This window comes from Barbatula barbatula, assembly GCF_947034865.1.
Source record: "Barbatula barbatula genome assembly, chromosome: 24".
Classification (NCBI taxonomy): domain Eukaryota; kingdom Metazoa; phylum Chordata; class Actinopteri; order Cypriniformes; family Nemacheilidae; genus Barbatula; species Barbatula barbatula.
Window position 1 is genome coordinate 4593948 of NC_136787.1, and position 22773 is coordinate 4616720.

Sequence of the window (22773 nt, forward strand, 5' to 3'; positions counted from 1 at the left end):
CGAATGCTCACCCAGACCTGCTTGAAACGCCTCGTGTAACCCAGAGTCGGCGTCAGAGCAGATCTACTGGAGGGGCTTTGGATCTTTGGCAGGGGGGCACTGTCGTTTGATAAATATTTTTTGACGCATTGGCAACATCATAGTAGCCATCCATATAGAATGACAATGAACGATTTAGACTTGGGCTTTTATCTAAAAGAGGAACAGAAGACAGCACTGAAATTTGCGGTTTTGCCGACCGGATACGGCAATAGTCAGTTAGCTAAAAAATGATCTAGAATAACATTCTACACTAGAATGTTAGCTCCAATGATCTATCTATATAGAATTTCATTATATATATATTTTTTAATACATATAATACACAACAGATGACCATTGTTAGGTTAAACGTTCAGAATACGATTCCATATGAGGTTAGTATAGCCTATAGTTCAGCACTTTGCGAATGGAAAGCGACTCAAGTAGCATGTAGTAGCCTATTCTCGCGTTCTACGAGTTCAGTAGCCTACATTTTTTTTGGAAGATGTACATTTTTGGAAAAGGCGCGAGGAATTGTGGCTAACGTTCATAACCTTGCACGTAGAGAGCGCTTTTAAGAGCCAAGATAGGCTAGGCTACATCGTTATCGGGAAACCCGGCCCAGAACAGATAGCCTAAACAACAGAACAGGGCAGATAATATAAATATAATATAGGCTAAATAAAAAACATAAATAGGCATACAATAAATAGCTATATATTTTTTATACTTAAATAATTAACAAATTACGACGACAAAAATAAAACACTGAATCAGTTAAAAAGAATTTCCCCCTCAGACAAAGTTTTTTCGTATAGATGTTTCTGAAAACTTGAGGCTTTTTTCTTCATAAAACGAGTTGGACGTCATCAGACAAATGTCTGCGTATGGACCAGTTAAATCAGAAGACTAAAATTCGCCTGCAGAAAATAAGGATGTCACAATAATAATGAGCCACTCACACAAGGTATAATTTAGTTTTTGATTTGCGTAGAATTTTGTAGAACTTGATAAATAAATAAAGATAAAATAAAATACAGGAAATACAAAGTATGCTTCAACAAATAAAATGAATTCTTTAAACACCGTTTTTTTAACCTGGGTTACACACCTCCCAGCAGTTTATGCACGCACCAAGCAGAAATGATATAAGCCCATATATCTTTACAGATAGCCAAGTACAAAACACAAATGCAGTTAGAACCCACAAACATTCATCAACAATTCACCTGCTTAGTAGGCCTTATGAAAGCCAGGGCTGGCTTCAATAAGTGAATTGAACAAACGAGTTACCCTCATTAGAGTTGCAGGCGACGAGTGCTACTGAACCGTCTTAAGTACTGTGTCCTTCCATTCGCTTGTGCATTTGCGTGTCAAGTCTTTCCCGAATGCAAGCTGCACTAACCTGATCTTTCTCTCGTGTAGCATTGTGCGTCTGTGCTCCAACTTGAAATGGATTTTGCGCGCGCGCTGCAAATCAAGCGTAACAACTTTACTCTGCAACCAATAAGCATTCACCATGACGAAGCCTAGTAACGTGCCATGAACAACCAAAATTTTGCATTTTCCCCATTCTTTTTATTTTATTTAAGTTACAGTTTGAACATTTAATATTAAAATAATTACTAAAAGGGATATTTTTTTTGGGCTACGCTATGGCCTGTAGGAGGGGCATCAATGACCGCTAGGGGGGGCACGGCCCTCGAATGCCCCACCACAACGCCGGCGCTGGTGTAACCACACCCCGGCGAATCTACGTCAGGTCGTAACACGATTTGACTTAGACCACCCAAATCTAAATACAAGTAAGGTGGGCGGTCTTGTAAATCCCATTGTACCAGATTCACAGCCTGTAAGTATATTTTCATTGTAAAATACTTTTTTTAAAGGACTAACGCAAGTTGAGTTCGATGTTGTTGTTTCTTTGTGTGATCTGCAAATGCATACACATGCACAACGTGGAAAACAAGACAACATAAGTCCTAATAATCAGTAATTCTGTTCCAACTAGAGGCAACAAATGTTGTGTCGCGATGAGACATGGGGTAACTCTGGTTGATCAAGAAGGGCCGAAGGACTCGCTGTATTTATTTATTTCCATTCCGTGCTCTAATGCGAGCTTGTTTCTATATGTTAGTATGTTTTTGAATTTTGTTATAATTCATGTTTTCATTACACTGAAGCCAAATATTTATAACGTTGTTTATAAAAGGTAAAACAGCTATAGTTTTAACTATTTAACATAGGTTTTTAATAAAACTTTACCAATCCTTTACATCCTGCTCGAGTCGCACTGGCAAAGTTGTAACGGTTTGATCTTCATTTTCCAGGTCATATTCGGGCTCGAGTTGATAAGGAAGGATCGATGCGATTTTATCATGTCAGTAGTTTTGGAACCTGATGTTCAGAATATGATAAGAGGCGTTACATTTCAGTGCAGTATTTACATTTACATTTAGTCATTTGGCAGACGCTTTTATCCAAAGCGACTTACAGATGAGGAAACATTGGAAGCAATTATAACAACAAAATACATAAGTGCATCAAACTAGTCCATTAAAGCCTAGCACAGTATACAAAGCTAAGAATAGTGAGATTATTATTATTTTTTTTAAGAAAGAAAGGGGAAAGAATTAGGATAAATCAATCAGAGACGTGTTGATGGAAGAGAGGCGTTTTTAGGTGTTTTTTAAAGATGGCAACAGAGTCTACTGATCTTGTAGCAGCAGGTAGATCATTCCACCAATGTGGAACAGATCCAGAGAAGGTACGGGAGAGTGACTTTTTTCCTTTATGGGATGGTACCACTAGTCGTTGTTCCTTTGCAGACCGCAGTGATCTGGCAGGAACATAGATCTGGCATTAGCAAGTGGAGATACGATGGTGCAAGTAGTATAATCATATACTATGTGTCAAAATGTTTGATTGATTTATGACCCTCCTGTCAAAGGCCAGTCATCCTAACAGCCTGTCACTCAAATGGTTCTTTTATAGCCTGTCAATCTTACTGACATTTATGTTTTATGACTGTTGTAGGGGTGTCTTTGGCCCCCACTTTTCCTAGAGTGGTAGCCCCCAACACCTTTTCGAACCTGGTTGCTTTTTCTATCAGTACACCTGCTGGGAAATGTGTTTTTGAGTAAATTTAGAGAGAGTTAGAGGCATACATAGAGGCCTGGATAGAAGCATTGATAGGCTAACCCTTGTAATATGTTCGATTGTCTTAGTTTAATTTTGTAACATGAGATAAGACATGGACCATGTCATTGAAAATAGTTTTTGTAACATGGAATGAATTTTTCACGGCTGGTCTTAGTTAAATTTTGTAACAAGGTGATGAGACATGCCCCCCCACATGTCATTCAAATTAGTTTTACGGCCTGTCACTCTAAAATAGGAGGTTTTTACTGCATGTCACTCCAAACAGGATAGTTTTATGGCATGTCAATCTAAAAACGACAGATTTATAGCGCCTTGTCTACCTAAAAACCACTTACCATCAATAAAGGTGTTTTTCACACTACCTTGTGAAAAACCTGAAGGGTGTGTCGTAATAAAGGGTTTAAATAATGGAGGGTTTTCGTAAATTTAAAGCAGATACTTACGTTGTCTTACATGCGATACAATGGCTCTAAACAGTACTGAAACGCCTAAAAATGTTGTGACCGACTCGTCTACTGATGCCTGGATGGAATCGGAAGATTTGACAAGGGCTCCGCGGCGTTTAGAACGTATGCACATAACCCGTTTTATACATGACGATGAAGAGCTTGTAATACGCGATTTTTCCCTCGCCGGTAACCGTGTTGCGTGTTTCGAGTTCGACAAGACGAGACGCTGTGTATCATTATACAGCACCGATTTGGGGGTGGAGAGGTCCATCCTTGACCCCTGTCTGTTTCTGCCAGCGCAAGACTGGTCGTTGTTTTACAACTACGTTTGGAGCGATCTAAACAAGTATCGTGAGGAACCTATGTTCGTCGGTGAATGGTGGAGTGTAATCCCCGGCGTATGTTGTCGGATGTTCGCCGACGGCTGTGGCGAGAACCCTGAAGATGCCCTGTACATATCATGCGGCTTTGATTCTGAGCCGAAGGCCCGCAGAATTGATTCTCCAGCTAAAGGCGTGCGTTATGATCTGCGGTTTATGTTTCAATGGAGAGATGTGTGTGTGCTTGATGACATTTTCGCGGATATTAACAACATGTTTAAATGGTGCAAGTTGCGGGACCGTTACAACTCTGTGAGAGCGAACTTGTTTGATCCGGAAATGGATGTTGCAAATGACACCGCCCCCCTGCTATAACCTTTAAAAACAGACCGTTCAGACAAAACCCTTACCACAACATCCAACATTCAACTATGTCCCAGGAGGAATCATCCGTATACCACAGTGCCGGACAAAATCCACCGGTGTGTGAGGCCGTCGCCGGTGTGGCCGAAGACACATTGCAGCAATCTACAAACACCTGGCTGGATAAATTCTGCGAAGAGCTGGGTTATCACAACCTTACATTCATCACTACAAGGGGTCAAGCCCTCTCGGATGCCTTCGTATGCGCTGGTGTTGATGGTGTGGACGGGTGTATCGGAGAGGTCGGATTTAAAATAATTAAAGCCATCGTAGCTGTTCTGATGTCGCACATTGTTAACCGAAAACTCAAGGAACTATGTCAGGGGTGTGAGGTCGACCATCCGAGCCAGATGCGACATTCGTGTCTATTTGAACCATCACCCTATTTCTTCGAAGGATACTTTAAAGAATTATCAAACAAATTGTTCAACCCCCAGTTTAAACACAGTATTGTTCAGGCTTTAACCACCTACGGGCTGAGACTTCACCCCCAGAGAATTCAGGGGGCCGTGGAAGCCATTCTATGTGAACTACGGAGTGAACCATTTATCGTGGGTAAACTTAATGAAATTGCAGAGACTCTTGTGGATAAACATTTTGAGAAGGTAGTCAATGACGCGGTAGCTTGTTGGAAAGGGGTTACCGATAATCTCATGGTGTAGCTGTTGCGGAGGGATGGGGAGCACATGCTGTGCGGGTTTTTTCAAAAATGTATTTAAGATGTATTACAAACGTAAATTAACTAATCTTTTGTATTGTGTGATATATGACAATGTTGATATGTGTAATGTCTTACGAGTAGATAACTTAAAGAATGAAATGATTGTTGTACGAAATTGTTCGGACTCTTGGGTTAACGTGACACAGGCTTGTGTCAATGGTGATGATTCAGCAGCAGCGTTCATCAGAAAAGTATTAAAAGCATTGTGTGAAAACACTATTATATTTGATATTGAACATATCATAACGATGTTTACATACACAGTTGATGTTTGCATAAATCTGATATCCATAAAAAAGATAGTAATGATGTTTCTGAAATTGTTGAAATTGTGAGCGACTACATGCTTGATAAAGATATTTTCACATGTGTTCGTTTTCTTGGCTATCTAGACAGCCTACGAAATGTTTTGTTTTTACTTTTTTTTTTTATTGTTGTTGTACATTCTTAAATAAAAACCATTGTTTTAAAAAAGGTATACTTTATATGTCTGTGTCTGTTGAAATGACAACATGTCAGATCTCATGAAAAAGGTTTATTACACACCGTCTAACCCGGGGTCTTTAGGTGGTAAAAACCGTTTAAAACGGGGTGTTTTAAATGACTCAGGCGTTCGACTAACTGACAAACAAATTTCAGAGTGGCTCGCAGCAGAGGATGCCTATACATTACATAAAACGGCACCCCTAAAATACAAGAGAAACAGGGTATTTGTTTATGGTATGAATAAACGGTTTCAGGCGGATTTGGTTGATATGTCAGCATACTCCGAGGAAAACGACGGTATCAAATTTCTCTTAACATGTATAGATGTATTTAGTAAATACGCATGGACTCGCGTCTTGAAGAATAAGTCCGGATCTGAAGTCTCAAAAGCTTTTGTTTCTATACTTGCTGATAAACGCATCCCCCAAAAATTACAGACAGATGTCGGGGGTGAGTTCTTTAACAAACAGTTTCAATCTGTTTCTAAAAAGTATAATATTCAACATTTTGCTACAGCATCGGATTTAAAAGCTAGCGTTGTTGAACGTTTTAATAGAACTCTGAAAAGCAGAATGTGGCGGTACTTAACAGCCGCTAACACACGTCGATACGTAGATGTGTTACAAGACATTACGCTGGGTTATAACACCAGTTTTCATCGAAGTATTCAAATGAGACCAGTGGATGTTAACGAAAACAACGAAGACACAGTGTTTCAAAATCTTTACGGACCTAGGAATGCTCGATGTGTTAAACCAATGTTTAAATACAAAATCGGAGATATTGTAAGACTATCCAAAGTGAGGGGTCCATTCGCCAAGGGTTACGAGAAAAATTATACAGAAGAGTATTTCACGGTGAACAAGTGTGTACAACGAGACCCACCAGTTTACAAACTTTGTGATTATGACGGAGATATTATTGATGGTAGTTTTTACGAGCCAGAGTTACAAAAAATATCGGTGAGCAAAAACAATACGTTTAAAGTAGAAAAAATCTTGGACAAGAAAAAGCAGGGTAAGAAGACCATTGTCTTGGTAAAATGGTATGGATGGCCGTCTAAATTTAATAGCTGGGTCCCTGAAAAAGAAGTGGTCGAAGTACATTCGATTTAAAAAGGAGAATGCATAGTAGTCTACGACATTCATTTAGAAAACAGCCATGGGTAGCGACGGCTTTTATGTCGTATTACCATGCAATGCATCGTTGGCGGTGTATCCTGACAACACTATTTCTAATTATAGGACGTGCCTAGCCAACCCATTACATGTGAAAGGTAAATGGGAAGTGGGGGTTGTTGAATTCGAATATCCTAGAACGTGGTATACGTTTAATACTGAAGATGCATTTTTTGAAATAAATGTCGGCCAACCCCCGCTCAGTGGTGGTCCTATGAAGAAGAAGAATAAACACGATGACGATTCATTGATGCGTAATAAAATGTCTCCGATACGTTACCGTATAAAAACGGGGTATTATGATGACATTGCTTCTCTGGTTAGAGAGATAAATGAGGCCCTTACGCCGCATTCATCTTTCGGCTATGACAGTGTGAAAAACTGTGTGTTTCTGAATGCAAAACCTAACATATCTTTGACTTTTTACGGGAAACTAGCCAATATTTTAGGAGCGAAACCCGGGGCTCCATTAGGTGGCTCTTCATACGTACCAACGGATTTTAATATCGACAAAAACAGTGTAACGCACACTCAGCAACAGGCGGACAAACACGGGCATGCATACATATCTGCTGACTTTAATAACGACACGGATGTTGTGACGTATGCACCGCATCAATCAGATATACAAGGGGGCTTCTACACCTTGTATTTATACACAGACATTATCGATTACCAGTCAGTTGGTGATGCTTATGTACCTCTCTTAGGTACAGCTCATATAGCCGGAGAAAATAAGCATATGGTTTGTTTGCGATACGACAAAGTGCATTACGTGTCTATAAACAAAACAACCATCACAGACATTGGCATTGAAGTTAAGGACGACCAAAATACACACGTAAAGTTTTCATACGGCAAAGTTAGCGTTAAGCTTCACTTTAGACCTGTGAAACATTTCGTATAATAATGTCCTTATTCAACAATTATAATCATGATCCTGAACGCTACATGGCTTACTATACGAACCAGGCAGGTGGCGCTCTACCAGGGTATGCCGGCGGGGCTGTTATGTACGGAGGAGGTGTTGGGGGTCTGTTTAGAGGCCTCTTTAGAATGGCTATTCCTCTGTTAAGGCGAGGTTTCAACATAGCGAAACCCCATCTTAAATCAGCTGCAAAAAACATACTTAGTGACGTTGTCAGTAACACAATGTCAAGCGCTTTTAACCATAACAAACACCCACAAGACGGTTCGGGTCTATTGGTAATGTCCCGTAAACGTTTGCTACGACCCCCAGGTGACAAGAGGAGGGGTCATTCTCAAAAGAAAGAAAGACGGTCATCTAAGAAGGTCTCAGTTGTAAAACGAAAACGTAGGGTGTCGGTAAAGCGTAAAATAAGCTCAAAGAGAAATCCTAACACCATCTTCTAGATCATGGCATTGCTACACAGCATGTCAGAAGAGTGTGTTAAATCAGAATTGGATTTGTTCACGGTGCCTCTAACTCAAACGGCAATTGAAAGAAATGCCTATATTGAGATACCACCATTATCTGCAATATCAGACACAGCACCCCTGGAATTTTTTATAGCGGGCAATGGAGAAGATTATATCGATCTAAATAATACATTATTGTTTTTGCGTCTCAAAATCACAAATCCGGACGGCACAGATATTGTAGATGGAGCACCTGTAGGTCTCATTAACTACGCAGGAGCCACCATTTTTTCACAGGTTGACGTATCACTTGGAGATAGACTTATCTAACAGAGTTCCAGCACATATCCATACCGATGTGTTATAGAGTGTCTTCTTAACTACGGAAAAGATGTTCTTCAAACAACGTTTTCCGCCGGTCTCTTTTACAAAGATACAGCCGGACATACGGACTGTACAGATCCGGGTGGAGGAAATGCGGGTCTGACAAAGAGAGCTGCGTACACTAATGCCAGCAGTGTTGTAGAATTATTAGCACCAGTTCACAATGACATATTTTTTCAGGAAAAACTTATGCTTAATGGTGTGGACATCAAAATCCGTATGACTAGGTGTAAAGACGAGTTTTGTCTGATGAGGGATGACAATATAAATTATAAAATAAATATTCAGTCTGCGTCACTTTTTGTGAAAAAAGTTACCGTGTCACCAGCAGTACGACTGGGTCATGCTCACGCACTGCTCTCGGCAACAGCCAAATACCCTATTGAACGAGTAATATTAAAAAATCATTCGCTGCCCGCTGGTTCTCGCGTCGTGACCCAGGAAAATGTATTTCTAGGAACACTCCCCAAGTCTTTGGTCATAGCCATGGTTGATAACGATGCATTCACGGGGGCCTATAATAAAAACCCCTTTGCTTTTAAAAATTACGATTTAGAATTCTTGGCCGTATATGTTGACGGTCAGCAACATCCGGCCAAACCGCTACAACCTGAATACGGGACCGGTTCTGCTATACGGGAGTACTATCAACTAGCTCTGTCTTCTGGAAGACATCTGAAAAACCAAGCATTGTCTATTGACCGCGAAGAATATTTGCACGGGTACACATTATATTCATTTAATTTGACTCCTGATGAGGAGTGTTCTAGACATGTGTCTCTCATCAAATCTGGAAATATCAGACTAGAAGCACGGTTTCGACAACCGCTCCCCCGTACAATAACCTTGTAATCTATGCTATTTATGATTCGATTCTTGAAATTTCAAATCGCAGACAGGTCTTGATCGATTACTATTAAAATGAATACCGTACAGCTCACAGTCTTGATGGATAAAATATCATGCAACACACATTTTCTAGGTGTGCTGCCGTGTGATTATTTACCAGAAGAACGTCTGAGAACAGTACCATCTATGGTCATAATCAATACACACCCCTCAGGACTCCCCGGGGAACACTGGTTAGCCATATACATAACCAGGGAAGGGGTTGGGTGCTTTTTTGACAGTTTTGGAAATAAACCCGATCACCCCCGGTTTCCAACACAAATCAGTAATTTTCTATTTCTTAACTGCGACAGTGTGATATACTCAAACAACCAAGTCCAGAATTATTCGTCAGACACGTGTGGGCAACATTGCATGTTCTTTCTCCGTCATATGTCCACTACTTATGATTATGAATACATGATGAGTTTGTACTCTGATGATTTAGATAAAAACGATACTATGGTGTCGTTTTTTGTGAAAAAACTAAAAACCTATAACCATTTTAATAAGAAAAATGTGTTTAAATGTATTCAATGTGTTCAGACTGGCAAAATGTATAATTGTGTACTGGAATAAAACCATAATAAATAACAAATAGTGCAAGATTCTTATTTTTGCGATGACTTATTTTTATTAACACACACACACACACACAAAATATAACAGAATATTCTTGTTTATGTCAAAATAAAACGAAAAGATTAGAGATGCATCCATCGACAGCGTTTGCGACTAGGCGAAATGATAACATCGCCGTCAGAATGGTCGTTATCATGACGTGGGGTACCGGCTCTCGCATCTCTACCCCTCGGGGTTGTTGCATAACTATCAGGCGATGAACCTACTTTAAAATTATCGATTACACGCCGTATATGACGGTTGGGTACCGTAGGTTGCGGTATATTTAGTGCTGCAAAAGTCTCCAGAAACTCTATCCATCCTAGAGGTCGGTTTTCATCTTTGACATTGTATGGGGCTATGACATTTTTAACTAAATCCAACATGTGTGATCCGGGTATGTTCCGGCCTTTATATACAAACTCCCCAGAATCAGTCCATGAAGCGATGTCTTTAGCGTTAGTCATTTTATCTAAGATGTATCGAGTATTTTTCAAGCTCCTTTGCGGTATATTCTTTAATACATCATTCACCACGTTGTCGTATAACCTAGTGTTTTCAGCATTCGGTACATGATTAGATGTTTCTTTATCAGACAGAGGCATGTTTAACGTTAACATAGATGTCTCGCGGTCAGCTTGCTTAGCAAATGTTAGATATCTCTGTAAAATATTTGTGTACCGTTTAGCTTTTTCATGAGATGCCATTTCAGAGTTGTGTAGGATGTCCCTTATAGCAGAGTCCAAATCATTCTCCACCGACTGTTGAATAGACTCACGTGGTATACCAGATTTTAGTTTATCGAGTTGATGTTGTGGGACTAAAGACATCTTCTCGGCAAACTCCATTTATCTAGAAGTAACCAAACTAGTAATAAAGGGGATTGCTATGCTTAAGAGGGGCAAAAGGAAACCACCCTGCTGGTTTTTCATCCGTCTCTTTCTTTTAATATCAATCTTCTTGTTTGTCACAAATTTAAGCACTGTTTTCCGGCGTTTTAGCTTCTGGTATTGCTGCGATGTGAGCGGTATGTTACCATGAAGTACATTAAGGGCGAGCTCACACAGCGTTACAATAAGTTCATCAGATGTAGACTGTAAAATAACCCGTCTCTGGCTGGGTGTGGCTTTTAAAAGCATCTTTAACACGGGGAGGTTTCTATAAAGTTTAGCAGACATTTTAAATCGTCTCAATGTTTTCTTTTCTGTAGATACACTACCGGATTTGTAGAGAGTAAGTCTGTTCTGAGACGATATTGTTCAGGTGTTTTTGCTTTATAATCAATCATGAGATATCCGTAAGGTTTACCGGTTGCGTCCTGATAAGATTCCATAAAATATTTTGCACGGCCTGGATACATCTGTCTGGCTAGAACCATTACCTGTGTGGCGTCTCTGGGGTTTTTAAACAATATCAAATAGTTTGTGTTCAAGCTGATGGTCCTGCTGGATTTACACTGACAAAATAAATTCTGTACAATGTAAATAGCACTAAGATTTCGGTGGTGTACATACTGTGTAAACACCTTTTCCACTTCATTGTTAACACTGGCTTCTTTCATTAAATTATCAATAATAAGCAGATTTGTTTTATTGACAGGAAACAAATGATCATCATTGAGAGTCTGTGGTATACCTTCAACAAATTTAATTTTATACAGCTTCAATAAATCGTCATACAATGGTTGCCAACAATCATAAATATATACAATATTCTCCACATTTTTAGAAATCAATGTAACAGCATTTTGCAACAACATTTTTACAAAAAAGGATTTCCCAGAGTTTGATGGTCCACTTATCACACATGAAAATGGATGTTGTAACCTGAAATCAAATGCCTCGGTGTCTAGCACACCTCGATGACCAAAAACGTTGTCAGTAGCCATATGGTAGTGTAGTGTAATCCCCAAGCAGAACTCTTTTATTGTAATTCACTCGAAAACGTTTGACTAGTGATTTGTTATGGAGTGTAAACCTCTTTTTATCCCTCACAATACCGTCCATACGGGCCAGTATGTGACGACTATCGCCATCCCCCACAAAATAGTGATTGACAAGTCCTATCAGAGTGTCCGATCTGATAGCCTCAGAGTTTACTGCATTAAGCGTTATACCTTTGGCTTTCATACAAACTTTCCCAGTGTTGGTGCGATAACCATATGTCTTCGGGCCTCCTGAAGCATATTCGATTATGAAGCCCCCTGACCCGATTTCATCGGTGAGATTACCTAGGTAAGGACCCAATGGTGGCTCCCAATCACAGTCTTTGGATGTGAAAATGACACTGTCTGTGTCACAGTACAACAATCTATCGGACAACCTATCCATTAGACCATACAGCTCTAAACGAGCATGCGCTGTTGTAAATGCTCCTAAGAAAATGTTTATATCACGGGTCTGGCCACCCTTACCATCAGCATAACACCATTGAATTATCGCTACAGTGTCTGAAACAAATGAGAAATGTTTGATGTCATAGCCATTGCCAAAAATATGCTGAGCAAACTCCTCCGGGTCTGAAAGTAACTCTGATGTGGGTAGGTTTTCCCTCATTGAAAACCTGCCCCACAAACTATTAAGCAATAGCTTGTTGATTGAGCGACGTGCCGGGTTGTGACTTATCTTAGCAGGGTTCAGTTGAATCCCTTCTTTTTCAAAATAGTCGTCGATGTATGATTGTTTGTCAGTGTCCGTTGCCGCATGTTCTGGATAACCGCTGGCTTCCTGTTTGTACTGCAAAAATGTTTTAACATATTCGCAAAACAAGGTATCCGACCGCTGTGGAAAATGCCACACCTCATCTATGTTCGTCACAAAATATCCCTTCTCTACAGCTTTTAACAATTCAATACTAACCCAAGTACCGGAGATGGATCTTTCATCATCGGTGTGTCTGCAGGGGGTTGTTTGGTTTTGTTGTTCGGTGCAGGTGCGACAGAGGGGGAATATTAACTTGCCACCAAATCTCATGGGAAGCACTGGGTGTAGTAGTTTACGCGGTGGTAAAACACAGCATTTCACAAGTCCGTAATAATTTTCTAGAGGTTCAAAATCCTTGAAAATGATTTGTGGGTGACCTACAGGGTACTCCTTTCTGGCTTGGCAGAAATCGACATATCTTATTTTCTCACCTTCTGCGACCTTGTGGTACAATTTGAACGCGTTAGTACGCCCCCCAAATAAAGCGTCGCGTGGTCTCAATCTTTCAGGGTGTTTATATGTGGACATAAAAACAATTACAGCAGGATCGGATTGTTTAGCTGTTTTCCACTCACATTCCCACATCACCTCCACCTTCAGACCATAAAATTGTTTCAACACTACAAGTTTGTCATCAACCTGTCTTCTGAGATCACCATAGGATAGTTTTGAGAGGGGGTTAACATGTTCATGTCTGAAACATTTTAAACATCCATGGTGGAAACATCCAAAAAACTCAAAAACTGTCTTTACATCTGAATTGTCAAAATACCCATCAACAAAATATTTACCAATTGACACCTCACCGTAGTTTAAAGCATGTCGAATGTCTATGCCCCGTGTTTTTTTTACATATTCCAGCCATTCGATGGAGACATCGGAGTAGGCCTTGTTCTGATTGGTGTATGCATTGTTGTGGGTAAGAGCTAGAGTGTCTTTTGGGAGGTAATGTGTTTTGTACACAGCCATACAGCATGATGCTAATGTGGTGCACATAAACGGATCAATCCCGGTTCATTGCATGAATTCATCGCGGTATTTCATACATGCCTCCCTCAGCAAAACAACGTCATTCTTGCCATACATGGCTAGTTCTTTTTTAAAATCAAACACCTTATCGGTGACTGTTGTGTACCAAGCATCGAACTGACCTCTGTCTTTATCACTCATGGTCTCGTACCCATAGAAATGCTTGTCTGGATAAGGGCCTGTATAATCTTCATTTTCTACCCTGTTGAAATGGTGTGGGAAGTATCCCTTATCCTCACAGGACAGGTTTAACGCGGCCGCTGTATTGGCCAAATGCATGGGTATGAATGAGTAGCTATCAATAAAACGTTGCTTAAAGCCGCTGTCATACATTAAAATTAAACGACACCCCTGCATTGTGATTTTAAGTGTGAGCCCTACTTTTGTGAAATGTTCCAAAAGTATGAAGTTGTCAAACCCTGATGCATTATGTGCAATCCATGTGTAATTTTTATAACGCGGTTGTCTGAAACGTCTGAGGAGTCTGTCGACACAATCTGTACCCTCTGCTGTGAATTCCTCACCAGAAAAAGTGATAGCACACACAAAATTCGGAACATGTTTACCGTCTTGGTAGCGTGTTTCAAAATCATAAAATATGTATTTCACACCAGGTTCCTTAGGGGTTATCGGTCGTATGAAACACTGATGGGCTCCATCAGCAACCAACACATCACCGCAATGGACGCAACAACTTGCTGGGCATTTGTGGGGTTTAGGATCTGTGCCGCTAATGTGATAAAGTCTATTGCATTTTGGACAATGTTTGGTCACAACACACTGCGAAAACTGTTGACCAAGCGGTGGTTTCTTATGCATGTCATAACAATAGTCAGATCTGCAGTAACGAAGACAGTCACCACATTGTCTTTTTTTCACAGTGTGTCTGAAACATTCAGACCCATTACAGATATCACACACATATTTACAGCTGTGATCTCTACGACATGTGTAACCCCTGTAACAAAATTCACAAACGTAAGGCGTACCTATGAAAGCTTTTAAGTTCTTAATCATAAAATAATGACCATCGTGCAGGTACAAAAACACTGTTCTGTTATGTGGTGCATCTTTTGTGTTGTACTTTTCCAACACACCAGTGTCTGACCTGTGGAAGACCACTATTTTAACATAAGACTGACGTTCAAACTTTGCTATGTCATTAAAGCCTATCATATCCTGATCCGTGTGACCAGCAGCATTCTGCAATGCTGAAGCTAATGGTATTAACTCTGTGTGTTGTTTTTGGGGGTTCAGAAAATGTGCCAGACAAATAGCAAAACACAGATTGTTTGAGATATTAACGGGGCAGAAAAGATTCATTCTGTTTCTCGCAATAACCTCGTTATGAGCTGTGTCACGGAGTTTTCTATACGCACCACCTTGTCTACACATGGCTATAGACACTTTCAATTCCAATCTATCGTCAACGCACACGTCTGCGTTGCTCTGCATTATCTTTTCGATCTGGTATTCAAAAAGCTCTACGCTATAGTTGTTGCTAGGTGACAATAGTGTATTAACATCAGCTGTCAGACTAGCACCTCGTTACGTGATATTAACAAACCGCCATCACCAGCCAGCTGTCGCGAAAATTGAACTATTTCAGTCAACGCCTCATGTAAAAGACGAACATAGTCTGCCATATCGTTGGATGTTATCGAACGCAGGTTCAATACCCTATGTATTTCCAAGATGTTAAACCTTCTTCTAGGGACCACAGTATAATCACCAACACTACCGCCCTCTCTTACTAATCGCTGAGCTTCGCTAGGATTTAAACAAACAGAGGGTATGGCTGTTTCGTTTGTCTCAACATTTCTTACATCTCTTACAACCGGTTCATCATCAACAACTATATCATCGTCATCAACAATATCTGCATCATCAATATCTTCATCAACATTATTTGCATCAACAATGTCTAATCCGTAACCAACTTGATGTTGATTTAAAACAGGTGCATCTAGAGCCACAATTGGTTCTGGCTGTACATCTGACATTGAACGAACGGTACTAATTAAAGCTAAAAGAGACTCGGTTGTAGTAGTCGGTCTATGCATCGACCTGACTGTGTAGATTAATCTCTGTAACGTGTCTGAAACACTTTGTGGGGGGTGTGAACCACCGTCACTGTGGTATCTAAATATTTTTGCTGCTGACTCACTTTCAGAATCATCTGACCCCTGACAACGTTTTGCGGCCATTTCACAATATTTTATTTAAAACTTTTTAAAAACACGGTTGAAATCCCACATATACACACTTTTTAAAAACAATAACAATAAAAATAAAAACAATAAAACATGGGCAAAGTGATTTATATACACGGTGTTTACTCACCAGATCTGCGTCTGCCCATGTTAATGATCTCCATAAATAATACAACACTTTGCGCTTGACCGTCCTGAATGTCTTTTAGAGCCTTACGAATCAACCGTTGTCTCGCTAGACCTTCTCTCAGCGATACTGATGTTGCGGTGATGACACTCCTTAACTTTTCAAAGTCCCTTCTGTCTCTCCGTCTTTCATCACGCAAACGACGCCGATCATCTCTCGCAATCCTCAATTCGGAGCTAATCAGATCCAAACGTCGTAAAATCGCCGCTGCCTCAAATCCATTTGCCGGGGTCGCCGTCGGTAATGTACGAGCCTCCGCTCTGAACGCCTCTTGATTAGCTGGCAACTCCGATGTGTCAGGGCCAGAAACAATCTCTCTATTATTAGCCGAAGCCCCTGTTGGTTCGGCCTGGGTGAACTCTGCCGCTTCCCACGCTTCAACTAAATCGTCGTCCCACACAGCCTCTGAAATAAATAGTAAAACAAAATATGTGTTAGGCGAGAGAGATAACCAAAAAGGTTCAAGATGATTATAAATAAATATAAAAACCCCTAGACTCACTCACCGGACCCGTTATTTAGATTTCACAACGGTGTTGTAGCCTGCGGTGTTCGTTGATTGTTAATGCCTGCGGACTCCGGGTGAATTTGAGCAGCCGTTACAATCGTCCTTGGAGCAATAGAGGTACTTGGTAACGCAGAGTCTGTAGATATGTTCACATCATTCGAGATGTCTGCCACCAATCGCGATAAAGACCCTACAAAACACATTATTTAAAACACATATCTACATTTCTAGCGGATTATCAAAACATAAAACAAAATAAGTGTATTTTACTTAGTGAGTCGTTATCGCCGTAGCCAAACTGTGGTGTTTCGTCGTTTTGTATGTCTCCAGAAACTGGTGCCATATGTAAAAAGAAAATGTGTGACTAACATGTTTATATAGGGTTTTTGAACAACTATAGACATAACTATTTTATAATTACCAATGAGTCTCCTTCTAACGTCAGGGTTTTGCGGGGCTGTGTCGACAGACCCCCGTGTTGCTCCTGTTTTGATAAAAATAACGTGTAAAAAATGTTGCGGCGTTTTTCTACGAACAATGATTTATATATAAAAATAAAAAATTAGACACCTGCTGCGTGATTAAGAGCGTTTAGTTCTACTGCAAGCCAAGAATATCTCGGATCGTTTAATGCACCTACGGTATGATACAACCTGTTAAACAGTCCCCCGACAACCGTAACAAAAGTTATATACAGACATTTTATTTATTTTGTTATAAAGAGAAAATGAAAACCAACATACTGGTCAGAAAGCTTGCCATTTTAGAAAAACTGTAAGTTATTTTCAAGACAACAAAAGAGTATCGAATATCTGTTACCACAACACGTCCGTACCGTCTCGACACAAGGACTCTACAAGAACCCTCTTTTAAACTTTTTTAATGACACCATACCCATTGGGAGCGTAGCAGGGGTCCGTCATTAACATGTTTCAAACTTACACCCCAAAAGCTGTGTGGTAGTGTGTGTATTCCATGTCTACCTAGTAGATAATTTGATTAAGGTATAACCAAAACCAACATATAGATTTTTGAAAAATAGTCACTAAAACATTACAATAACTATTTATTGGTAAATCAGCCAAAAAGTAGCACCTCTTATAAGTGTATGAAGAGTTATAACCTTTTCTATTTAATTTTTTACTCAATCGTATGTTTGTTTCATTACATGTCTTAACAACACTAGTAGACATGTAACGGCGTTTGTCTACCAAATGTCTCTATCAAACAACCCGTTAGCATAACAAGAACCCTCAGGATAGGTTTACACATTTCAGACGGTTCGTCTAGGCATAGCTATCCTAATTAAATATAGATGTCTGTCTTGAACACTTTTTCAAAGTAAACTCTTAGAAGAAACATCACACAAAAATTTACATGATTTCTCTCATTCATTTAAAATACACAAACAACTTTCACACGGTAATGTGACCCCTCGGTGCTTTCATGTCAAAAGGGTGAAAAACACCTTTATTGATGGTAAGTGGTTTTTAGGTAGACATGGCGGCTATAAAGCTGTCGTTTTTAGATTGACAAACAATAAAACCCTCCTATTTTAGATTGACAGACCATAAACTAGCCTGTTTGGAGTGACATGCCATAAACTAATTTGAATGACATGTGGGGGGCCACGTCTTATCTCATGTTACAAAATTAAACTAAGACAATCGAACATATTACAAGGGTTAGCCTATTAATGCTTCTATCCAGGCCTCTAACTCTCTCTAAATTTACTCAAAAACACATTTCCCAGCAGGTGTCCTGATAGAAAAAGCAACCAGGTTTGAAAAGGTGTTGGGGACTAACCCTGCAGGAAAAGTGGGGGCCAAAGGCACCCCTACAACAGTCATAAAACATAAATGTCAGTAAGATTGACAGGCTATAAAAGAACCATTTGAGTGACAGGCTGTCAGGATGACAGACCTTTGACAGGAGGGTCATAAATCAATCAAACATTTTGACACATAGTATATGATTATACTACTCTCTTGTTCCTTCTGAGTCCAAAATTTCAACTCCATTGTGATCTGTCAGAATCAGTTGGGCATTGCTTCCTATGGCTTCTCTTACTTGGACAGTTGCCTCCTGCTCAGTGAATCTTACTACCACCATTCTGCTGTTCACAAGCTTACCAGCTTGTAACTCTCCCAGTGGCGGATCTAGGGTTTTTTAAAGACAGGGGCCACAGTTTACAGAGGGGGCCAGCTATAATTTACAATAATTTTTCATTATATAGTTACTGCTGGCACAAGCATATTTCTGTAATGACACACTGGATATGCAGGTTTACTGATGATAAACTAAGATGATTACAGACCAATATGTAAGCAGACAACACAACCGTCAAAGGAATAGTTCACCCAAAAATGAAAATTGTATCATCATTTACTCACCCTCTTGTCATTTCAAACCTGTATGACTTTTCCTTTCACAACAGGCCAGTCTTTATAATTCACATTAGAAAACACTCGTGCAGTAACAGAAAGTCTAATATAACAGAAAATATACAGGAGTAACAGGACATTTTTATAATACACTGAGAAACAGATAAGTCCTATATTAAAAAAGAACAATCCTTCGGTTTTTGTGACTGACGCTGAAACGTTTGAGAAATTCATTCATTTCAAGTGACTTTGCCCTCCTGGATTCAATGCTCAATACTCCAAGGTGATTCAAGCGGTAATCCCCCATTGTTGTTCTCAGGTGGTTTTTAATTAAGCTAAGAGCTGAAAAGCTTCGTTCACATGAGGCACTGCTGACTGGTATTGCAACAGCAATCTTGCCAAGCCTAAAAAGCTCATGAAACACCTCCTTAAATGGTTCTAAAAAATTACAAACTCAAGGAGAGTTGTCAGCCTCTTCATGCCACTACTTTCTTTCCTCTCCAACACCCTCTTGATTTGATGCAACAAATGTGCTAAATCCTCAACATTTGAATCCAAAATCTTAGCAAAACCCAACAGATCTTCATTTAAAAAGGTGCTGCTTTGTGGATGAAGGGATTGGATTCATTTCATTATTTTACAATTTGGTTTAGAGAAACGTCTTTTGAGTTCACCCATCATTGAGTCAAGCACTGGATAAAATGTATGTTTCTGAAAGCTTTCCTTATCATGATGATCTATTCTGCGCTCACCAGTTGGTGTAGTGACTAAGTATCCACTTAGCCTTTTGTTGCTCACTGACTGCCTTTTTTCAGCCTTTTCCATAGTGACATCACAATTCACAGCAATTTTCTCAATCTCTGCCCATACTAAATTAAAAAAAGCATCAGTCCTATAATGCTGCAAAGTGTCACGTAATGCATCCACAAGACTCACCGCTGCTGCTAGGTCCAATGAGGGGCACTGCAGCATGTCAGACAAGAACTTGGACTGGCCCAGTACTTTACTAAAAGTTACCAGAAGCCCAATGAAATTTAAGTCAATTTGGCCTAGTAAACCACGAGCATCAACTGCTCGATCCCCATTACGCTCCAGTCCAATCTCCTGAAGCAAACGAACTACTGCAGGGAGTCTATCTAACAGGTTGTGACATGCTGCATACCTGCAAGCCCACCTAGTATCACTTAGTCTTGGAATTTCACGAGAATGGCCACCATACATTTCTCTCTGAATTTCAAGCCATTTAGTGTGTACATACGATCCAGACATGAAGCTGTGAAGTTTTTGTAGGAGAGAAAAAAACAATCTGCATCAGACACTGATCTTACACTATCCACAATTACAAGGTTTAGACAGTGTGCATTACAATGCACAAAAAATGCATATTTTGCCACATCTTGGATTCTTGTGCACACGCCTGAGTGCTTGCCACTCATTACAGCAGCACCATCATAGCCCTGACCAACCAGTTTGGTACGATATTCTAGTCCATGTCTTTCAAGGCAATTCATTATCAAGCTGGTGAGACCTGCAGCATCTAAGCTGTCAGCCCTTCTAAAGTCAAGAAAGCTTTCATGTATCATTCCATTGTAGTAATACCTGATAACCAGTGATACTTGCTCCTTCTTTTGAAGGTCTCTGGTTTCATCAGCAATTATGCTGAAAACCTCACTTTCTCTAACTTCTTTTACTATATCAGCTTGGACCATTTCTGCCAGGCTTTCAATTATTTCATTTTGTATACCTTTGCTTGTGTACTTGGCATTGCTATAAGCATTCATGCGCTTCTCTATTAGGGGATCATGTTTAGCAATCTGCTCTAAAATGACTAAAAAGTTACCCTTGTTGTTTGAGTCAACAGACTCTCTGTGACCTCTTTGGGCAATATTTTGGGTGGCAGTCAAGAGAAGTACCTCTGCAATTGTTTTAATGTATTCCCGATTCTCATTAATTTTCTTTTCCCTCTCTTTATTTATTGAATTTACAATGCATGTATTTGTTTGCATAACCATTTGATGCTGTTTCCATGCAAACATTGCACTTCTGTGATGGTCTGATTTAGAGTGACCTTTAAAGCCACCTTCCTTGCACAAGGCTTTTTTTCCAGTTAGAAAAGCCTGTTTCTGACATGAAAATGGATGATGGGGCACTTGGAAGGGAGAAATGCCTGCAGGCATAGCAAAAAACAGAGTCTTTAGTAATAGAGTATTCTATCCATGAGTTGTCCAAATACCATGAAGCATTGAAGGCTCTATTTCTAGTCCCATGCAGTGTCTTGGGGAAGACCCTGAGTTGAGGCTGCACAGGACCCTCTGCTCTGGACCGGGAAATGTCTGTAGATAAGCAAATACATTTTTTTACAACTCCCACCTAAAGATAAGTGCCCTTCAATTACATCATATAACAAATATATAGAGACTTAATGAAAATGCAGATACTCTTGGACTCTGTAAGCCAATGTACAAAAAGTAGGAAAGGAGACAAAATGCAAGATCATTGGAGATCACAAGGAACAGGTAAGTGAGATCAGTGGCGGTTTTAGGCACAGGCGAACCGGGCAGTCGCCCGGGGCGGCATTTTTTCATGTCACGTGGGGGTCGGCACCGGCACGAGCAGTAAAAGAAACTCTGGGCCGCCGCAAATCGGTTATCTATTATCTATTCATTCATTGTGTGGGGAATTGGCAAATTGGCGCCCCTGTATGCTGAAAAGATAAAGGTATGCAACTATAATGTTCTCTCTATGTTATGATTACTGTATCGATACTGCCATGTTGTGTGAAAAGACACTGTGGTGTTTAGCCTAGTCGTTAGAGCGTCCAACTCTCATTCGGACAGACGCCGGTTCGAGGCCCGCGCAGGGCAGGTAGAACTTATACAACAAATTTGGTTTTAAGTCAACAAACACGAGATCTAATTTCACCATAATATTGTGCTTTGCAACAAAACTGTTACAAGTTCAGTTATTATTATTTATTTCCATCAGTTGGGTTAACGTAAGGTCCCGTAATGAGCAAACAGAATTTTCCAATCTGTAGCTAGTTTCTAAGACGAACATAACCTTTGCTATTTATTTGCTACATCACACATGTCATGAATATGAAGGTTTTATGCATGATTATGACAACTGTCATTAAGTGTCATTCGCTCAATTATGACATTTTTAATGCAAATATTGTTTGTTTGAGGTCTTTGTTGACAACTTTACATTAACCAATACATCTTAACCTGTCATAATTGTCATAAAAACATGACATAGCAGATTAATAATTGAATGTAAGACACTACTTAGCTGGTGTTGACATAATTTAGTTTTTTCGAGGCTCAAAGATGTTCTCGCCTGGGGTGCAATTCAATGTAGAACCGCCACTGAGTGAGATATATATATGCACAAACAATGAGAGCATGACTACTCTCTGTGCTGTAAATCTTCATATTCTATTAGATGCGCACTTTAAGTGTGCTGCGAGTCTTCCGCAAATATAAATTACTAGTGTTAGCAACGGGAGATTGTGAGAAAGCGACACATCCTGTGTTTGGCACGAGTTTTAGATGTATATGGCCACTTAAAAATACATATCTTCCTCATGCATTTCTTAATTTTTTTAGTCGATCACATTCTTAATTATGGAATAAAACAAAGGCATACCATCAGGTCCCAGATGAGTCAAATCATTATTTGGCTGGACAGAATCATCTGTTCTGCACTCAGAAATGT

At 39.9% G+C, this 22773-nt stretch overlaps 1 protein-coding gene across 1 annotated transcript in view; it reads right to left on the reverse strand.

The window, feature by feature from the left end:
* The window catches only part of LOC306889112 (uncharacterized protein), a 104531-nt gene extending 81758 nt beyond the window's left edge, over nt 1-22773 (reverse strand). The window contains exons 1-2 of the mRNA XM_079447816.1: nt 22705-22773; nt 21290-21389 (exon numbers count right to left, since the gene is read on the reverse strand). Coding sequence (XP_079303942.1) covers nt 21290-21389; nt 22705-22707 — 103 coding nt within the window. The 5' untranslated portion in view covers nt 22708-22773. The remainder of the gene's footprint in view (nt 1-21289; nt 21390-22704) is intronic.